The following is a 17,562-nucleotide window of genomic DNA, read 5'->3' as shown; positions in this document are numbered from 1 at the left end:
AAACCACAGCAGATAATGTAAAGGCAGAGATAGAGAGGAAGGAAGATGCAAGCACAGAGATAACACCAGATATGTTATCGAAGAGGAAACCGAAGACCTCGGCGAAAAACCTCTCCGCCGCCCTCCAAGCGGTAATCAATCCACTAGAAAATACAGTTGGGATACAAGGACAGCAATAGACCCTCCAAGCCTAATCTACCCAATGCACCTAAGCCCTCCAAGCTTCTTGCTCCAACGAGGTTGCGCCGAACCTTTTTCTTTTCTAGCTTTCCGGATTCCGCTACTACACCGTAGCATCAACCAATGAATATTGGCTCCTTCCTAACTGCTTCCCAGAACTCCAAACGACTGTCTCACAGAGATGATAATGGTGAGAACCAGGTTTGGTATAATGCCTCTCAAGGATTTGACAATGGAGAGGAAGAGAGTGAGGGATTTTGATGAGACTCTAAGGTAGAGATTGTGGGTGAAACAATCTGGTTTTTCTTTAGGGTTTCTCTCTCAAAATTCTCTCTGGAAGCTCTCTTTCAATCGTGGGTTAAAAGGGTATTTATACTGAAGTGGAGTGGAATGCGAAACGTCAGGTTTTTCCAAAACAGGGGTGGCTCGCGGCTTGACCTCGCGGCTTGACTAAGTCGCGAGTTCCAGTCGCGAGTTAACCGTATGGCCAGTTGTCCTGTTTTGTCCTGTAGTGCTCCAGCTAGCATGACTGTTCATCTTCCAGCATGCTTGGCACGTGTGCATCTTCTGGCAGGTTGAAGCCGCGAGTCCAGCCGCGAGTCCCAGCCGCGACACTCTGTTTTCTTGCACACTCTTGAGCAATCTTCACACTATCTCACTCACTACCCTTACAACAATCCCACCTGAATACAGGGTTACTAAATGCTGAATTACAAGCAAATTTGGCACGGAATAAAGCCAATTAGATGGTTGAATAAATTCAACCTTACAATCTCCCCCTTTGGCTATTCCGTGACAAAACCCTAAAACAGACTCTAGACTTAACATGTGAGTTGGGAACAGTTGATCAAAACTCACTCACACCTAATTCTAGAAGCTGTGAAGCACTTGAATCATATGAACATAAACTCCTGAAACACAACAATACACCATGATCATTGTAAGCAGAAAATTATAAATGCATATGAAACAGGCAATATGTGATCAAGCAAAGATGGAGTTAATAAACAAACCATGGCTTGATCAACCAAGTGAACACCACAAGGTAGTGATCACAGTGTTCATTCACACTTGGAATGAACACAAGGACATACAAGTTAACAAGCACAAGGCAAGACACTTGTATGTACAACACTCAACCAATGCATAGCACACAAGGCATATGCATCTAGGAACAATCCTACAAGGGCACAAGAGTGACAGTACACAAACCAAAATGCAGACCATTTAGATTAAGTACTGATTTCAATATAGCATAAAGGCTGCACTTAAGCATGGTACATACCATAAAGCCTACAAACTATGCATAGACCATAAACCCTAAAAGCTTACAAAAGCATATGGGTACAAACCAACAAAATATCTTGAATAACATCAACAACATATATTAAAGTTTAAACCAAGTGTTAGAAACATCTATACACCAAAACACAGTGTATCTAAAACCATAAAAACATAAGTTTAGAAGATAAGATTAAAAACAAAGGAATGACAAAAGTATGTGTGTATGTGTGTACTCCCCCTATCACTATGCACACTTCCCTTTGAACTTTTCTCCCCCTTACTGAATGCTCTCCCCCTTTTTGTCACGAATAGCTAAAGACTCTCGTCCAGCTTCCGTTGAATCTCATCAAGCTGATTCTCCATAGTCTCGAGACGCATTTGGACATGGTTGTTTGTGGAGTAGAGAAGCGCCACAAGCTCATCAACGCGTTTCTGAATATGCTCAAGAACACTGCCAACTCTGTCAGTATGAGAAGCAGTGTGTGCTTGCGGAATACCAGACGGTGAAGCTTCAGGAACATCACGAGAAGCAGATGTGGTATGTGCAGGTGTCTCTGAGTCAGGGGCAAATGAAGGAACCGGAGAGATGTGAGCACTTCTTGGTGATTTGGAGGAGTGACTTCTGCTCGCTTGAAGAGTGAACAAAGAAATGGGACGTTGACGAGTCAACATTTTACCATCTGCAGGAGGAGTAATGCCTGCACTAAGAATGAGTTTCATGACAAGACTGCAAAATGGAATGATTCCTCGAGCTGTAGATCGACACGCGGTCTTCCTCAAGTTGTAGTAGATGTGAGCACATATATCAATGGGGGCTCCGGTAATGAGATCACACAGAAATATAGCTCTCCCAAGATTGATGAATGTAGTGTTGGACAGTGGGTAGAGATTGGTGAACATGATCAACTTCAATGTGGTCAGCTCAGGTGCAAACTTTGCGGTGCTGATAGAAGTTCCTGCACTGGATACCTCATGATCATGTCCTAGGATTTGTAGAATTTCTCCAACCTCTGGATTTCGTTCATCATAGGGAGTTAAATTCACATTCTGAGGTCTGGTGATGCCGAGAAGATTTGCGATGGAGTCTGGGGTAACACTAAACTCTGTTCCTCTGACCCAGAAAACAAGGACAGGTCCAAGATCAGATGCATTGGAGAAGCATTCTTTGACCAGCTCATCCATTGGATCATCAAAGTTTCCGAACAAGTTTTCCCAGTCTCGATTCTCAAAGATTCGAGGGATGAAAGTAGTTCCTAAGGTGTTGAACTCTACTACCCGCTCCACTATAGTTGTTGACTTGTCAAACACATTTGAGTAGGCGTGTGAGTTCAGGGGAACTCTGAATCTATCCTCATTGGGATCTTGAGATGCTTGAGATGATAGACGAGTCCTTTTAGCAACTGGGGTTGCTGGTTCGTCAGCAACAATGTCTTTACCCCTGGAAGATCGACGAGACATCTGCAAGAAAACAGGCCAACAGAAAAGAACCAAGCAACAATACCCCACAAAAGATTGTCAACAAGATTCAGTAAAAACAATGTTTCAATATAAAAACCCAGACTGAATAAAGTGCAGACCCAACCAATCCTTCCAACAATACACAGAGGCACAAACTAATACGTGCAACAAACTTGGTAAAAGTGCACCAAGACAAAGAAAGACATCACAACTGTCATTTAGACAGGTTAACATGACCATGATATGCAATAAGAAACAGCATTAGAACATTTTGAGCAAATAACATAAGTCACTCCAACAGAGACATGAACATGGGGAAAATATTTCAATAAAAAAAAAACATCCACACTGGAGCACGTGGTTGAGAGACATACATTATGATATCAAAACCACTCAGTGACCAAAAACAAACACCAACATCAATAATCAGGCAAGTGTAATGAGTAAGACAGATAAACACCAAACCCATTTCAGAAAAAATTCTCAGATTCAATAAGAGGCAAAAAAAAAAAAGAACAATGAAATACACATTGTGACTGCTCAGCATGAAAACAGGTGAGAATAATATCAAAACAGGACACTCCATACCCAATACACATAGAGATAAGAATAACGAACACAATACCAGTCCAAACAGTAACAAAAATATGCAGGAAAAAGAAACTGAGATTGAGAAAGCAAAACCCATACCTTTTCTTGATGATTTGGAGAAGAAACGAAGCACCAAAAGGGTTTGAAAAATGGATTCACGAAGAGTTTTGGGAGAAAACAACAGTTTTAAGAGAAGATGAACAGTTACAAAAGTTCGAGGGAAAACTGAAAGAGGTTTAAAAACTGCTCCTGTTTCTGCAAAACACGCGATTTTCGCGACTGGATTAAGTCGCCACATAGTCGCCAGCTCAAGCCGCCAAAGCACTCAAGAGGAAAATTTTGAAAATTTTTTCTAAGTGTTTTTCGCGACTGGAAGGTCTACCCGCGAGTGAGTCGCGAGCAGAGCCGCGAAAATCTCTGAGTGATCCTCGCGACTGGACCTTCCACTTGCGAACAAGTCGCCAAAACTAACCAGCGAAGAAGCGATTGGGGCTCGCGACTTGACATACCCGCGACTGAGCCGCCAAAACAGGGCAAAACTGTATTTTTGAGATTTTCAGATTTTTCCAACAAAACACTTTCCAAAAACACCTAAAACACTCAAAAATCTTTTTGTGCTTGAATTAACAAAGATTGAGTATGTGAAAACACATTTTATCAAGTACAATCACACAAATGAATATGGCATTTATCGAACATAAACTTGTGTGTTGTGTGTGGATATCAACAATGAAATAGTCCTTTGTCTAATGTGAAGCTTCAATGATCAATTCAACCAAGGCATACACAATTAGCACTAGATCATGTGACCAATCTCAATTATAGAAATATGAATATATGACCTCCCACACAACTTGATAACATAACTTGGGGCCTTTCATTTGACTCCACTTTTAATCATAACATTTGATCTTTTTGATGTTTTTGAGACAATCATCTCTCATTGTGAGAGGGATATGTAACATTTCTCTTTGAAGAACAGGCCTTTGGCCTTTTTGAATAAAATTTCACTTTTAATATAAGGTCGCTTACCCTTTTTCCTAGTCAAATACTAGAATGTGCGACAGGCTTTTGTAGCTCAATATCTCTTTTCATTTGGAGATTTACATTTGGTGAGCTCTTTTTAGCAAAAAAATAAAAAGTGGGAAGAGATATAGACACAAGTCTATGCATGTTTCAAGATCAACATAACCATTCACTAATCATTCATGACAAGTTTGAAGATCTATTTACAACAATCACATAGATTTCAAGATTTTTCCCATAGTGATATGAGTGCATGAAAACAAGCAATGCTCGAAAATGCACAAAGCCATTAGCACAAAGGTACAAGGCAAAACGAGTTTTAAGACAAAACTCACCAAAGTCAATCAAGCTTTTTGATTTTCAAATTTTTATGTAATTTTTTGGATTTTTGACTCAAGAAACAAGAAGATTGATAAAACACAATTAAGAAATAAACACAAGAAGAATAATCAAGCACACAACTAAAATCAAAAACAACAAGCATACCAAACAAACATAGTCACAAAGCATAGGAAGTATTAATGCATGGACATGTTGTAATGCTTATGCATGAGTACCCCTTTTCACCCACACGTCACTTGCGTCTGGGGTGATTTCCTTAAAGGATTGGGTACGGGAGTTAGGGCTTTCAAACCTTCGTGAGAAGCTTTCCAAGCAGTTGGTGAATGCACCAATCATCTTCATCACGTTCATCATTCCGGGATCTCCATTTTGCTCTCTAGGTTGATCCCCTGCCCAAGTTCTTCTATCAAATCTTGGTCCTCCTGACCTTTGAGGAGTAGCACTGTTCTTTGCTCTCAGCTTTTGGCAATTTGGTCGAGTGTGCCCTTGAAGCCCGCAATAATGGCACACATACATTCCTCTAGGACCTTTTTGTGGTCGAGGACGTGACTTGGCACGAGACTCAGACCTGCCCACATACTGATTACGATGATTCAGCATCCGTTGGTCCACCACATTCTTCTTCTCCTCCACCTCGAGCTTCACACTAGTAGGGTCAGCTACAACTGGATCTTTGGCTTTGACAAACTTCACTTCTTTGGTGACATTTCCAGTTGAGCTACTTCCTCCGGTATATCCCAGTCCGGATTTGTCTGAAGAGCTCTTTTGAGAAGATATAACATCATCTAGCTTCTTGGTGGTGACCCTCTCTATTTTTGCATTTGCTTGAACAACCTCATTCTCAAGGAATCTCACTTTAGTGTAGGCTTCGGACAGCTTACCATTAAGAGTTTCAATCTCGCATTTGGCCTCCCTATACCGGATTAGGAGACTTTTGTAGTCCTCCTCAGCCTTCTTCATCTTTCTCACAGCAGCCTTGGCTACCCTTGTGTATTCACCTGACTTCTCCAAGAGTGAGTTGTAATTTTCTTGAAGAGTTGCTGTGCTTTCTTCTTCTTCAGCTTCCGATTCTTCAACGATTCCCAGTGAGTCATCCTCACTATGCTCTCCAAGGTCTTGAACAAGCAAATTCAATTCATCCGAAGACTCATCATGAGCAATAGTCATGAAAGCTGAGTAGTTCCCTTCTCCATCACAGCTTTCTTCAGATTCTGAGTCAGACGAATCTGAATCACTCAAGGTCGTGGCATACACCTTGCCTTTCGATTTCAAATAATTAGGACATTCCTTCTTGAAGTGTCCATGCCCGTTGCATTCAAAATAAGTGACACCTTGTGTGGATTGGGATTCTTTTCCATCTTTCCTTTGGAAATCCCTCTTCTCCCTTCCAGAATTTTGGAATTTTCTCTTATCATCAAATTTTCCATTGTTTTTGAATTTCAAAAACTTTCTGAAATTTTTAACAAGATAGGCTACATCTTTGTCCACCATATCTTCTCCCGATGAGCCTTGATTTTCCACCTTCTCATTAGTGGTCTTTAGAGCAAGGGATTTGCTCTTCCGTTGATTTGGCAGCGACATCTCATAGGTCTGCAGAGAACCAACCAGCTTCTGTACTCTGATGTCGTCAAGATCCTTGCTCTCTTCAATGGCTGTCACCTTAGCACGGAAGCTTTCCGGCAATGATCGAATGATCTTCCTTACAATCTTTGAGTCCTCCATCTTCTCCCCCAAGTTAAACTTACTAACAACCACTTCATTTAACTTCCCATAGAACGAGTCGAAAGACTCATCCTCACTCATCTTGAGCTCCTCAAACCGAGTGGTCAGCATTTGTAACTTGGTATCTTTCACCTTCTTCGTGCCTTCATAAGTTGTTTCCAGAATCTCCCATGCATCTTTGGCAATAGTAATGTGAGAAATCCTGTGAAATTCATCTGGAGACACACCACAGAAAATAGCATTTAGTGCTTTACTGTTAGCATTAGATGCAGCAAGTGCTGCCTTATCCCATGTGGATTTGGCTGCCTCAGGTTTGGCCCAACCAATCTCTACAGCATCCCACACGGATTCATCAATAGAGCATAAAAAGGCTCTCATACGAACCTTCCAAAATGCATAATTACTTCCATCAAAATATGGAGGTGCATTAAGGGATTGAGACCTATCCATCTCAAAAAGAAAAGGAGTCAAGGATCACACAATGGTAATAAAACCAAACAGATGTGTACCCGCTCTGATACCAATTGAAAGTTCAAAAACGTGTACAAATACACTTTTGAACGTTTAGACTCCCAAAAACCAACTTAACCAACCCAAGCAATATGTCAAACAACTAGTGTGCGGAAACTTAACATATGCTGTAACATGGAATTGATTAAACAACTATCTAAGCCACAACAAAATAAACCACAGCAGATAATGTAAAGGCAGAGATAGAGAGGAAGGAAGATGCAAACACAGAGATAACACCAGATATGTTATCGAAGAGGAAACCGAAGACCTCGGCGAAAAACCTCTCCGCCGCCCTCCAAGCGGTAATCAATCCACTAGAAAATACAGTTGGGATACAAGGACAGCAATAGACCCTCCAAGCCTAATCTACCCAATGCACCTAAGCCCTCCAAGCTTCTTGCTCCAACGAGGTTGCGCCGAACCTTTTTCTTTTCTAGCTTTCCGGATTCCGCTACTACATCGTAGCATCAACCAATGAATATTGGCTCCTTCCTAACTGCTTCCCAGAACTCCAAACGACTGTCTCACAGAGATGATAATGGTGAGAACCAGGTTTGGTATAATGCCTCTCAAGGATTTGACAATGGAGAGGAAGAGAGTGAGGGATTTTGATGAGACTCTAAGGTAGAGATTGTGGGTGAAACAATCTGGTTTTTCTTTAGGGTTTCTCTCTCAAAATTCTCTCTGGAAGCTCTCTTTCAATCGTGGGTTAAAAGGGTATTTATACTGAAGTGGAGTGGAATGCGAAACGTCAGGTTTTTCCAAAACAGGGGTGGCTCGCGGCTTGACCTCGCGGCTTGACTAAGTCGCGAGTTCCAGTCGCGAGTTAACCGTATGGCCAGTTGTCCTGTTTTGTCCTGTAGTGCTCCAGCTAGCATGACTGTTCATCTTCCAGCATGCTTGGCACGTGTGCATCTTCTGGCGGGTTGAAGCCGCGAGTCCAGCCGCGAGTCCCAGCCGCGACACTCTGTTTTCTTGCACACTCTTGAGCAATCTTCACACTATCTCACTCACTACCCTTACAACAATCCCACCTGAATACAGGGTTACTAAATGCTGAATTACAAGCAAATTTGGCACGGAATAAAGCCAATTAGATGGTTGAATAAATTCAACCTTACAATTTGTTTTCAAATTGAAGCCCAAGATGTACATTTTCCAATGAAAAAAGCCTAATTAAATATTCATTGTGGTTAAAATTTTATGGAAAAAAAAGTGAACAAATGTCATTTTTTAGCATTGTTTTCAAAGTGATTTGGAGCATTTTTGAGTTGTGATTACCTCCAAATTATTGAGAACACTTCAATCACCTTTAGTTGACATATATCAAGCTCATCATTGGGGCCGGAGACTAAAGGTTATTAACGGATACAAAATGAAGTGTCTATAACTACACACATACTAGTACAACTCTACCTCCTATATAAAAGCACCCCATGTATAGTTTATTGTATCAAATACAATATAATTATTTCATAATTCTAAAAGATTTTTTCTAATAGATTATATTTTTGATATATTTTGTAAGTAATTATTTGGGAAAGAGACTTAAAAAATAAGTTAAGTAATAAAGCCTTTAATGTGTTTTTAAGGTGTACACTCCATTCAGGGTTTTTTTTTTTTTTTTTTTTTGGGGGGGGGGGGGGGGATTTGTGATGGTTAGGTATTGAATATAATCCTTTTGTTTCATTTTTTGTTTTCTATTTTTTTTTCCTAATAAAATAATCAAAGTTTAAAAAAGAAAAATAAAATAAAATACATGATGGAGTGTAAAGTAAAATATAAAAACAAGGAAAATGTTACATTTTTACAATATTTTTTCAACGATTGCATGGCAAATCTTAAATGGTAAGTTGTTAGTGGTAGGTAAAAAATAATATTATTGATGGGCTTAGATTGGAACCAATAATAATTTGTTACCTAGAATTTAGTATAAAATTATTATGAAAATATTATGAATGTAGCATTTCTCTTATAGGTAATGCTTTGAGTTATTTATTAGACAAAAATAGAAAAGGCTTATAGGTGAGAGTGAAGTAGAAAGTTTCACATGCACAAAAATTAGGAATTACTCCCTAAGAGATTTTGATCCTTTATTAACTGTTACACTCGCACATATCTATGGGTGAATGTAGATATGGCAAAACGAGTCAAAATTTTTTTACCTGACTCGACCCAAAAAATACCTAACCCGAACTTGACTTTTTTGACCCGAAGCAAAAAACGGGTTGACCCGTGAACCAACTCGACTTTTTGCGGGTCAATCCGACCCGACCCGGATAACCCGTTACCCAACCCGTTTAAAAAATTCGCTAAAAAAATATTTAGACTATGTCCTGATGTTAGGTGCATAAAACACAAAGCACCGAAACCAATAGATTATAGATAAATGTTCACACTTCATAGACATAAGACAAGACAACCCATTTATTAAAAAAAAAAAATCTCATTCAATATGATACGACACTTCACAGCTCTAAGCTCACAAACTTGACTCACAATTTCAATCAAATGTAGTCTAGTAGTCTAGTACACCAACCTACTCACTATTTACTAACACAATAAATGGCTAGACTTAAGGGCTTGTAGTTGATTCTAAAAAAATTAAATAAAAAAATAAAAAAAAAAACTTGTAGTAGCTGTAGTCCACAAAGGCTGAAAGGCACAAACCACTAAGAGGTAAGAGCTTTCAGCCTTTCACAATTTTAGTCTTTCAAAGAAGACTCTTGCGCCTCTACTCTTTTCTCTCTATGCCTTTACTCTTTTCTCGGCCTCCATCATACAATTTTAATTCTTTATTAATTTGCTTTTGTGGTACCTTAAATTATATTAAAATATTGTATTGTTGATAAAAATGCTGACGAAATTGGCCAACTTGAGCTACAATTTGCAAGTATGAATATTTGCAGTGTTAAATCTGCTACCAACGTTGAGTAGATTGAGATTTAGGTGTAATTCTTATAAAATATTTACTTATTCTTCTTTACTTAATATGTCATATTTATTCTTAATTTTTTTTTTAGTTTATCTTTCTAAGTAATCTAACTTTACTATTATTTTAAATGTAACAGTAACAAGTGTACTTAAGGAGGCTGATAACTTGACATGGTCCATGAAATGTAGTTTTTTTTTTTTTTTTTCCTCTTTTGTGGGAGTGATATTATTAGTGATGTAACTTAAAATATATACTTGTAATTACATGCATTTTGACAGTGAGTTATTAACATTGAAGACTTTTTCCATTATGAATTTATGATTATAAAAAATTTTTGTCATGCTCAAAACTGTCAAAATTGTTTTTGATTTGTTTAATTGATTTTATTCATTATTTCTAAACATGTTGTCATTAATTTTATTCATTCTCTCTAAAATAGATTGTCATTGATTTGTTTTTGTAATTGAAAAAAAAAAAAAAAACCTCGTTTGAAAAATACAGGTCAATCGACTTGACTCGACCCACAATCTGATTGATCCGTTTTAACTCGCACCCCGATTGACCCGAAACTGCCGTTTTGCCATGGCTAGGTGAATGTGAGAGGCAAGCAAGATGGCAAGTTTCCATTCAAAGGAGAAGAGAACAAATTGTACGTTTACCCACCTTGTACTATTTAATGTTTTTTTTTTTTTTTTTGAGAGTAAACGGCAGAGTACTATTTAATGTTAAAACCTCAATAATTGAAGTGGAGTGGCTAACGTGCGCTGGCATTAAACGGTAGCGAGCGAAAATACTACTGAACTGACGGTTGACTAGTGATAAAGATCTGTACCCACCAACCCACCGGCACGCGTTAGCGTTAGTGTTAGTGTTAGCGTTAGAGTTAAGAGTTAGACTGGGAGTTTAGACAGAGTCTTCCAATTCCAAGCTCCATCCGTATTACACAACAGATTTTGTCTTTACGGATTAACGGTAATTTGGAAATGAGTGGTGTTGGTTAAGAATTTCCTTTTCTATTTCTCTCTCTCTCTCAACAATCATTGACCCAGCTTGCCTTTGCCTGTGGAGTTGGAGGCTGGAGGCTGGAGCTAACAACATCCACCAAACATTTTCCCGAATCCGCAGGTACTTTCTTCTTAACCCCATCGATTATGTTTTCCCCGGAAATTCATCACAGTAATTGCATTTCCGCCACTTTTGTTTCCTGTGTTTGTTTAAAGCGTTCAACCTTCAAAAGGGTTTTGAATTCTCATTTACAATTGGGACTACTTAGTTTGGAAACTTCGATGTACTTTCTGAAATATAATACATGGATTAGTGGCCTTTTTTTCCCAATTAGGTGCCTTGCTAATCCCTTATATTTGATATTTTTAGTTAAAAGGCATATAATTAGAAACTAATATATTAAGCTGTAGTTTTTTTTTTTTTTTTTTTTGGTGAATTCAGCTACTAATTTCTGGTTAGTGTTGTTTGATGTTTGAGAAATGTACGACATTGGAGTCTAAACTTTATTATGAAAGTCAGAATCTTACTCAGTTTTCAGATTTTATGGTTGGAGAGGGATACTTAATTATCATAATTCAAATTCTTTATAATGTGAATGGTAAACTAATGATCACTTTTTTTTTCTAAATGATTTGAGACATTAGGTGACATTTTCACAATTTGGGTTCTCTATTAGAATTTAGAAGTTCTGCCGTGAGAGAAATAGGATTATTGCCTGTTGGATCTAAGAATTCACTATATAGAATATTATTAATGTATTGGAATTTACAACGATAGAAGGGTTCCTGATTTTAAAGAAAAAAAAAATGATGTTGCAAATTATGTTTATATGACCACGACATTACTGTTATAAATTTTGGTTCTCAATCATAGAACTTCACTTGTAGTCTAGTGGTTTTCGAAAGAGGTCAATTTTCTACCACGTTCAATTATTGCATATTACTGGTCTTGGCTGTTAACTAGTGAGTAATCACGGGACCATTGGTGACTAAGGTTGAATTCCACTTTGTGTTTGGTCTGCAATGAACTGATGCTAGACAGTAAATTGCTCATTTCTAGTTTTTTATTAGTTCCCTATAGTCTGCTATGTTGTGTGTAGTACCAAAAGGAAGTAGCATACTAACATCCCCCCCAAACACACACAAACCCACCCAAAAAAAAAAAAAAAAGAGTTACTGGGGTTAATTTTGTTGGGCCTTTTTTTTCCCTCACTTTTCCTTCCTCTTTGTTTCTTGCTTTAGCAGGTTTGAACCAAGAATTAAACGGTGGAAATGGACAGTCAAGCTGTTGGTGACATCTATGCTGGGGCTTTGGAGTCTGAAAAACTTTATGTACATTTAGGAATCTCATCTTATGAAAATGGTGTACAAGAGATAGAGAGGTCCAAGAAAATTCTAATAAATGTAGACTTGGACTTGGCATATTCTTCTGAGAAGTTGGTAAATTTGCACATAATTTTGATGTACCTATTGGCTCATGAAAATGATCTTCAAGCTATGGCTCTAGAGAAGAACTATGTCTCGACAGACTCTATTGAGAAGGCATTGATGTTTGATCTCATGTCAGGCATTTTAGATTCTGAGGTAAGAGAGCTGGGTGGTTTCATGGATAATCTTCAAGCAGACATTGTTGATGCCCATAATAAAATATCATCATGCAGACATTTGAGAGAATTTTCTACTAAGATGGAGGAAAAATTGCATGATTCCAAAGAATCTTTAAAGCATTCTCAACGGCAGATTTTTGAGGTGAAGGTGCAGTTAGCCAAGTTTCAGGGAACTGTCTTTGCTTTCAAATCTGATAATGGTATGTTAACATCCTTGTCTAGTTAGATGGTTGCCTCAGATAATGAAGATGCACTTTTCTATTTTTTTTCTTATAAATTTCTTGCCTTTCTGAAACATGCATTTTCACAGGTGAAATTGACAAGGCCTTGGAATTATCAGAAAATGGTCAACTGTCAAACCTAAATGCAAAATCAAACATGCAGATGGCCAAACAACAAAGACATTTGCTGCGGATGCTGGAAAAGTCACTTGCAAGGGAGATAGATCTTGAGAAGAAATTAGCAGAAGCAAGACAAAATGAAGAAGAACTAAAATTAAAGTTACACCATACAGAAAAAGTAGCATTTCACATGGAAGAAGCAGCAGAAGTTGTTTGGGGAAGGTTTTTAGAGGCAGAAAATGCTTCTGTGGCACTCATGGGCATTTCAAAGGAGTTGGTTGGTCAACTCCAGCTAGTTAAATTTAATATGAACAGTGCAATTCAACGAGAAATTCAGTTGAAAGTTAAACATGAAGATTGCATTGAACAGCTGAAAGAAAAAGATATTGCTTTAGAGAAACTTGAGAGCAGCAATGCAGAATATATTGCCCAAAGTGCAGAAGTTTTCACTTTGAGAGAAAAGGTGGATTTTCTTGGGGAAAAACTGAAAGAATCTCAGTTCCAGCTGAATAATGCAAATGCTTGCAATGAAGCAAGTCAAGAGCAACTTAGTGAAATGGAGAATATAATTGAGTCATTAAAAGAAAGCATATATAACGCAGAAAGTAGGGCTGAAAGTGCAGAAGCCAAGGCTACTCAGCTAACAGAGACAAACATGGAGCTCACTGAGGAACTGAATTTTCATAAAGGAAGTACTAGTAACACAGAAAAAAAGATAGGTTTACTTGAGAAGCAGTCAAGGGAATTAGAGATCCAATTACAGCATGCAAAGGCTTCCACTGAAGCAAGTCAAGAGCAGCAGAACATGCTATATTCTGCAATATGGGATATGGAGACTTTGATTGAAGATCTAAAATCCAAGGTTTCAAAAGCTGAAAGTAAGATTGAGACTGCAGAGGAGCAATGTGTTCTACTATCCGAAAGTAACTTAGAACTTAGTAACGAACTAAGTTTCCTGAGAGGTAGAATAGAATTCTTGGAGACGTCTCTGGATCAAGCTAACAGTACAAAATTAGAAAGTGCAAAAGAAATTAATGTCAGGACCAAGTTTATTAAGGATATGGCAATGCAACTAGCCACTGAAAGGGAGCGCATCCAGAAGCAGGTACAACATTCTCGTATAATCATTTCATTAATTTTCTTTCTGCCGTCAGCACTTAAAGTTGAACTGACTACATTTGCTGAATGTGTTTTTGCATTTCCAATGGACATTGAATTGTTCCATTATGTTCTGTCTGTAACTGAAAAGGGATGCTAATGAAAATGGCAGCCTTCATAAATAATGGTAGAAAATCCTAATGGCCATGTGTCATGGGATGAGAAACCTTATCAATGTGATTGCTCACATTTGTTCCTCTAAATCCATTTTAAATGATGAGTCTGTAGCTTCTGATAATGTATAGAATAGGAGTTGGTTCCACTTGTCATGAGAAACCCATGGGGCTCCTGAATGGTTTTTTTATAGTATTTTTAGTTCTTTTTATTCTTTCCTATAAACAAATTTTAATAGTTATAGCAAACTTACTGAACATTCATCTCAATGTTTGCAATTACAATATGTTCTGTGCAGCTAAATAATTTAGCAAAGGAGAACACAATTCTAGTTGAGAAGTTACGTATTGCTAAGATTATGTACAACAACATAGATGGTGACAACAAAGAGATTCTATTTTCCAAGAGTGATGCTATCAGTGCTACCTGTGCAAAAACATATGAGGAAGCAGTCACAGGGTCATTGGATAAAAGTCTCCAGGCAGGTATTCCTTGGATATTTTTTAATTTGTATGATAAGTGTCTTTGTATGTCTTTAGATTGACGGGAAAGTAGGGATTGCAATGTTCTTTCATAGATTATAGATTAAAACTGGCCATGGGCCAGGATAGACAGCCATGGGATTAGGCCAGAGACAGAAAATAGGCATTGATTTAGGTCCGCACCGGACTAAATAGCACTTACATCACATAATATGTGTAAGCTTATAATTTTTATGATGTATTGCTCTGTATAATTAATTAAAACTTGATTGTTATTGTCTTACAAAAATGTGTTTCACTTTGCTTGTTTGATGTTCTTATGTCTCTGTCATTTGGAAGACTGAACTCTGCATAATTGGGACATGACCATATACATTATACCAAGGTTATTGAAATTATTTTTCACTAATCCGTCCTTTGAGGAACCTCACATCATTTATATTTAAGTATTCTTGTTTGCTCATTGGCAAGCATTATTGTTTTACTCAAGAACAGTTAACATTTTTTTTTTCTTATTTGATTATTTAAAAAAGGTTCCTGGGGGATCATGGTGAGAGTAAATTGTAACCAAAAGACCTTTCCCAGCAAAACCAAACAAACATTTTTGGTCAGTGCTGGTTTGGAATGATATGTCTGAATCTCTCTGTGTGTGTAGGTGTGTACACGGTTCATGATTGATGATGTGCCTGGTTTAGTCAAAACATAGCCCAATATAATTTCAGGGCATATTGAAAAACTTCAGAGTATAGTCTCTTACTTCTCTGTTATTGCTGGCTAAAAATCAGTGCTTGTATAGTTCACCCTTCCACTTTACTCCTGTTTGGTCTTGTTAAGCAATTGCTTCTCTGCTGTTTAACACTTTATTGCTCAACTTCAAATGGGTCATCTGTTGCTGGCTTCTTTGACTTAGAAAACATATGTGCGATTAGAGAAGCATTAATATGATAATGTGTATGAAACACTAGAAAGAGATGCTAGTCCTGGAGTCAACCAAATAAAGCAAAACAAATGATTCCTAAAACCTAGTTTTGCTCCTCAGTATGATTCTTCTTCTTCTTTTTATTTTTATTTTTCCTCTTTTCTTCCTTCTGTCACTTTAGTAGTGAAAGATTGAATACATCATTCTGAAAATGTATATAAAACTGTTGACAAAATTAATCCTCTTACCTTGCTGCTGTTTGTTACTTAGATTGATGGGTCCTTTGTAGCTTTGTGCACTACCTGATTGCAACAATGATGCACCTTGAGGTCAAGTGAAAAATTTGGTTGATTGGTTAACTATTAAAGATTTTATTTCATCAATAACTTATCCACAATTAAATGTTTAACCTTGCTGATAACTTCTATATATTTTTAAGATTCGTACAGATATTAAACATTCTAATGCTGGACTTGTTATATAGTTTAGATGGAAAGTTATGTGAGTTGACATTTATTGTACATTTATGATTTATTTAGTAACTGCAGATTGATGATCTAAAAGATCTCCCCCTTGTTATTTTTCTTTAATCAGTTGGATAAACCATCAGAAGAAGCACCTATCCGTGAGACCAAAATGAGATCATCCTTTTCTGAAAACAGTGCTGATGTCAAGGTTTCAAAGTCCAAGGCTCTGAAAAAGGTAGAGACCAGGCACTCTAGCCGAATTTGTATATTTATGGCAATATTTGCCTTACTACTTTCGGTATCTGCAATATATTTGTTTAACCAGAATTTCCAATTTGGTTTTGATGGCCAACTTTCCTCATGGCCTTAACACCAGAAGTTATTGCATTCCAACTGCACATATTGTATCCTATGAATTTTTTGTGTTTTTTTTCTCCCACTTTAGATTTTTTGGTGTAATTGTACTCCGTTTCTTGGTTTCTGTATACTATACCATTTGTAATTTCTCCCTGATGATATGTTTTGTGGAATGAGAATATTATAAATGAATAAGCCATTTATTCCCAATTGCCATGGTTCACATAATTATGTGCAAAATAATGTTAAGAAGTTGTTGGCATTGGCAATGTGCAAATAAGATCCGTCAGATTTCATTTTTGGGTAAAATAGTCCAACGATCCTTGGATTTAAGTGAAAAGTTAAGCAGCAGATTTGCACCTGCAAATACCAATGGAGCAAAGCTGCAAATAATAGCAAAATTATGAGTCATTCATCGACCTGGCTCACTAGTTTTTATGCAATACGAGTAAAAAGGAAAGTAATGTCTAAAGCAGGGTTTTAAAACCCGGACCAGACCGTACGGTCCGACTGAAAAAACCGCAAATCTCTCAGTTTTGCGGTTTTTTTAGTTTCAAAAACCGCTCTATGAGAAAAAAAGCAGGGGACGGTGCGAACTGTAGTTGGGCCGTACGGTACCGGTTTTTGAGGTTCGAACGATTCCTTTTTTTCGGCAAAGTTTCAGCCAATACTTTCAGCAGTACTTTGGGTTTTTTCAGATTTTTTCAGATCTGGAACCAAATGAAAGGGAGAAAAAAAATATATATATAAAAAAACAGAGAAGAAGAAGAAGCAGAGGAAGAAGAAGACAACGAAGAAGAAGGAAAAAAGCAAAAATGAAGAAATCAACCCTTACAGCAAGCAGCCTTCATCATGTGAACCCAACCATGTGACTAACTTCCAAATGACTAACCCAAGCATCTTACTCTTCTTCTTTGTTTCGTCCTCACCTCCAGATGCTAACTTCTCTTTTGCTTTTTTTTTTTTTTTTTTTTTTTTACTTTCTTTTGTACTGATTTTTAGTTTTATGAACCCAAGCATGTGACTGCATTGGAAATGACAAAGGATAGTGGAAAATTGAAT

The 17,562-nt window shown here is 37.6% G+C and overlaps 1 protein-coding gene across 3 annotated transcripts; it reads left to right on the top strand.

The window, feature by feature from the left end:
* Positions 1–10,899: 10,899 nt before the first annotated feature.
* LOC126719102 (WPP domain-interacting tail-anchored protein 2) lies at positions 10,900–16,710 on the top strand. Of its 3 annotated transcripts, none has more exons than XM_050421692.1 (5): positions 10,900–11,176; positions 12,301–12,862; positions 12,973–14,108; positions 14,574–14,756; positions 16,271–16,710. In XM_050421692.1, the coding sequence occupies exons 2-5, from the start codon at positions 12,328–12,330 to the stop codon at positions 16,511–16,513; spliced, it is 2,097 nt and encodes a 698-aa protein (XP_050277649.1). In that variant the 5' UTR covers positions 10,900–11,176; positions 12,301–12,327; the 3' UTR covers positions 16,514–16,710. The 3 variants fall into 3 exon arrangements, with proteins under 3 accessions (XP_050277649.1, XP_050277650.1, XP_050277651.1); XM_050421693.1 differs by having other exon boundaries at positions 12,298–12,862; XM_050421694.1 differs by having other exon boundaries at positions 14,574–14,760; positions 16,271–16,576.
* The last annotated feature ends 852 nt before the right edge of the window (positions 16,711–17,562 follow it).

Source organism: Quercus robur, chromosome 3, assembly GCF_932294415.1.
Source record: "Quercus robur chromosome 3, dhQueRobu3.1, whole genome shotgun sequence".
Taxonomy (NCBI): Eukaryota; Viridiplantae; Streptophyta; class Magnoliopsida; order Fagales; family Fagaceae; genus Quercus; species Quercus robur.
This window is presented reverse-complemented; position numbering and strand designations above follow the sequence as displayed.

Bases quoted from the DNA above. Each gene is read 5' to 3' on its own strand.
- LOC126719102 (XM_050421692.1), top strand. From the start codon at position 12,328: ATGGACAGTCAAGCTGTTGGTGACATCTATGCTGGGGCTTTGGAGTCT. The intron at 12,863-12,972 runs GTATGTTAACAT...GCATTTTCACAG, and splicing joins TGCTTTCAAATCTGATAATG to GTGAAATTGACAAGGCCTTG. The intron at 14,109-14,573 runs GTACAACATTCT...TGTTCTGTGCAG, and splicing joins GGGAGCGCATCCAGAAGCAG to CTAAATAATTTAGCAAAGGA.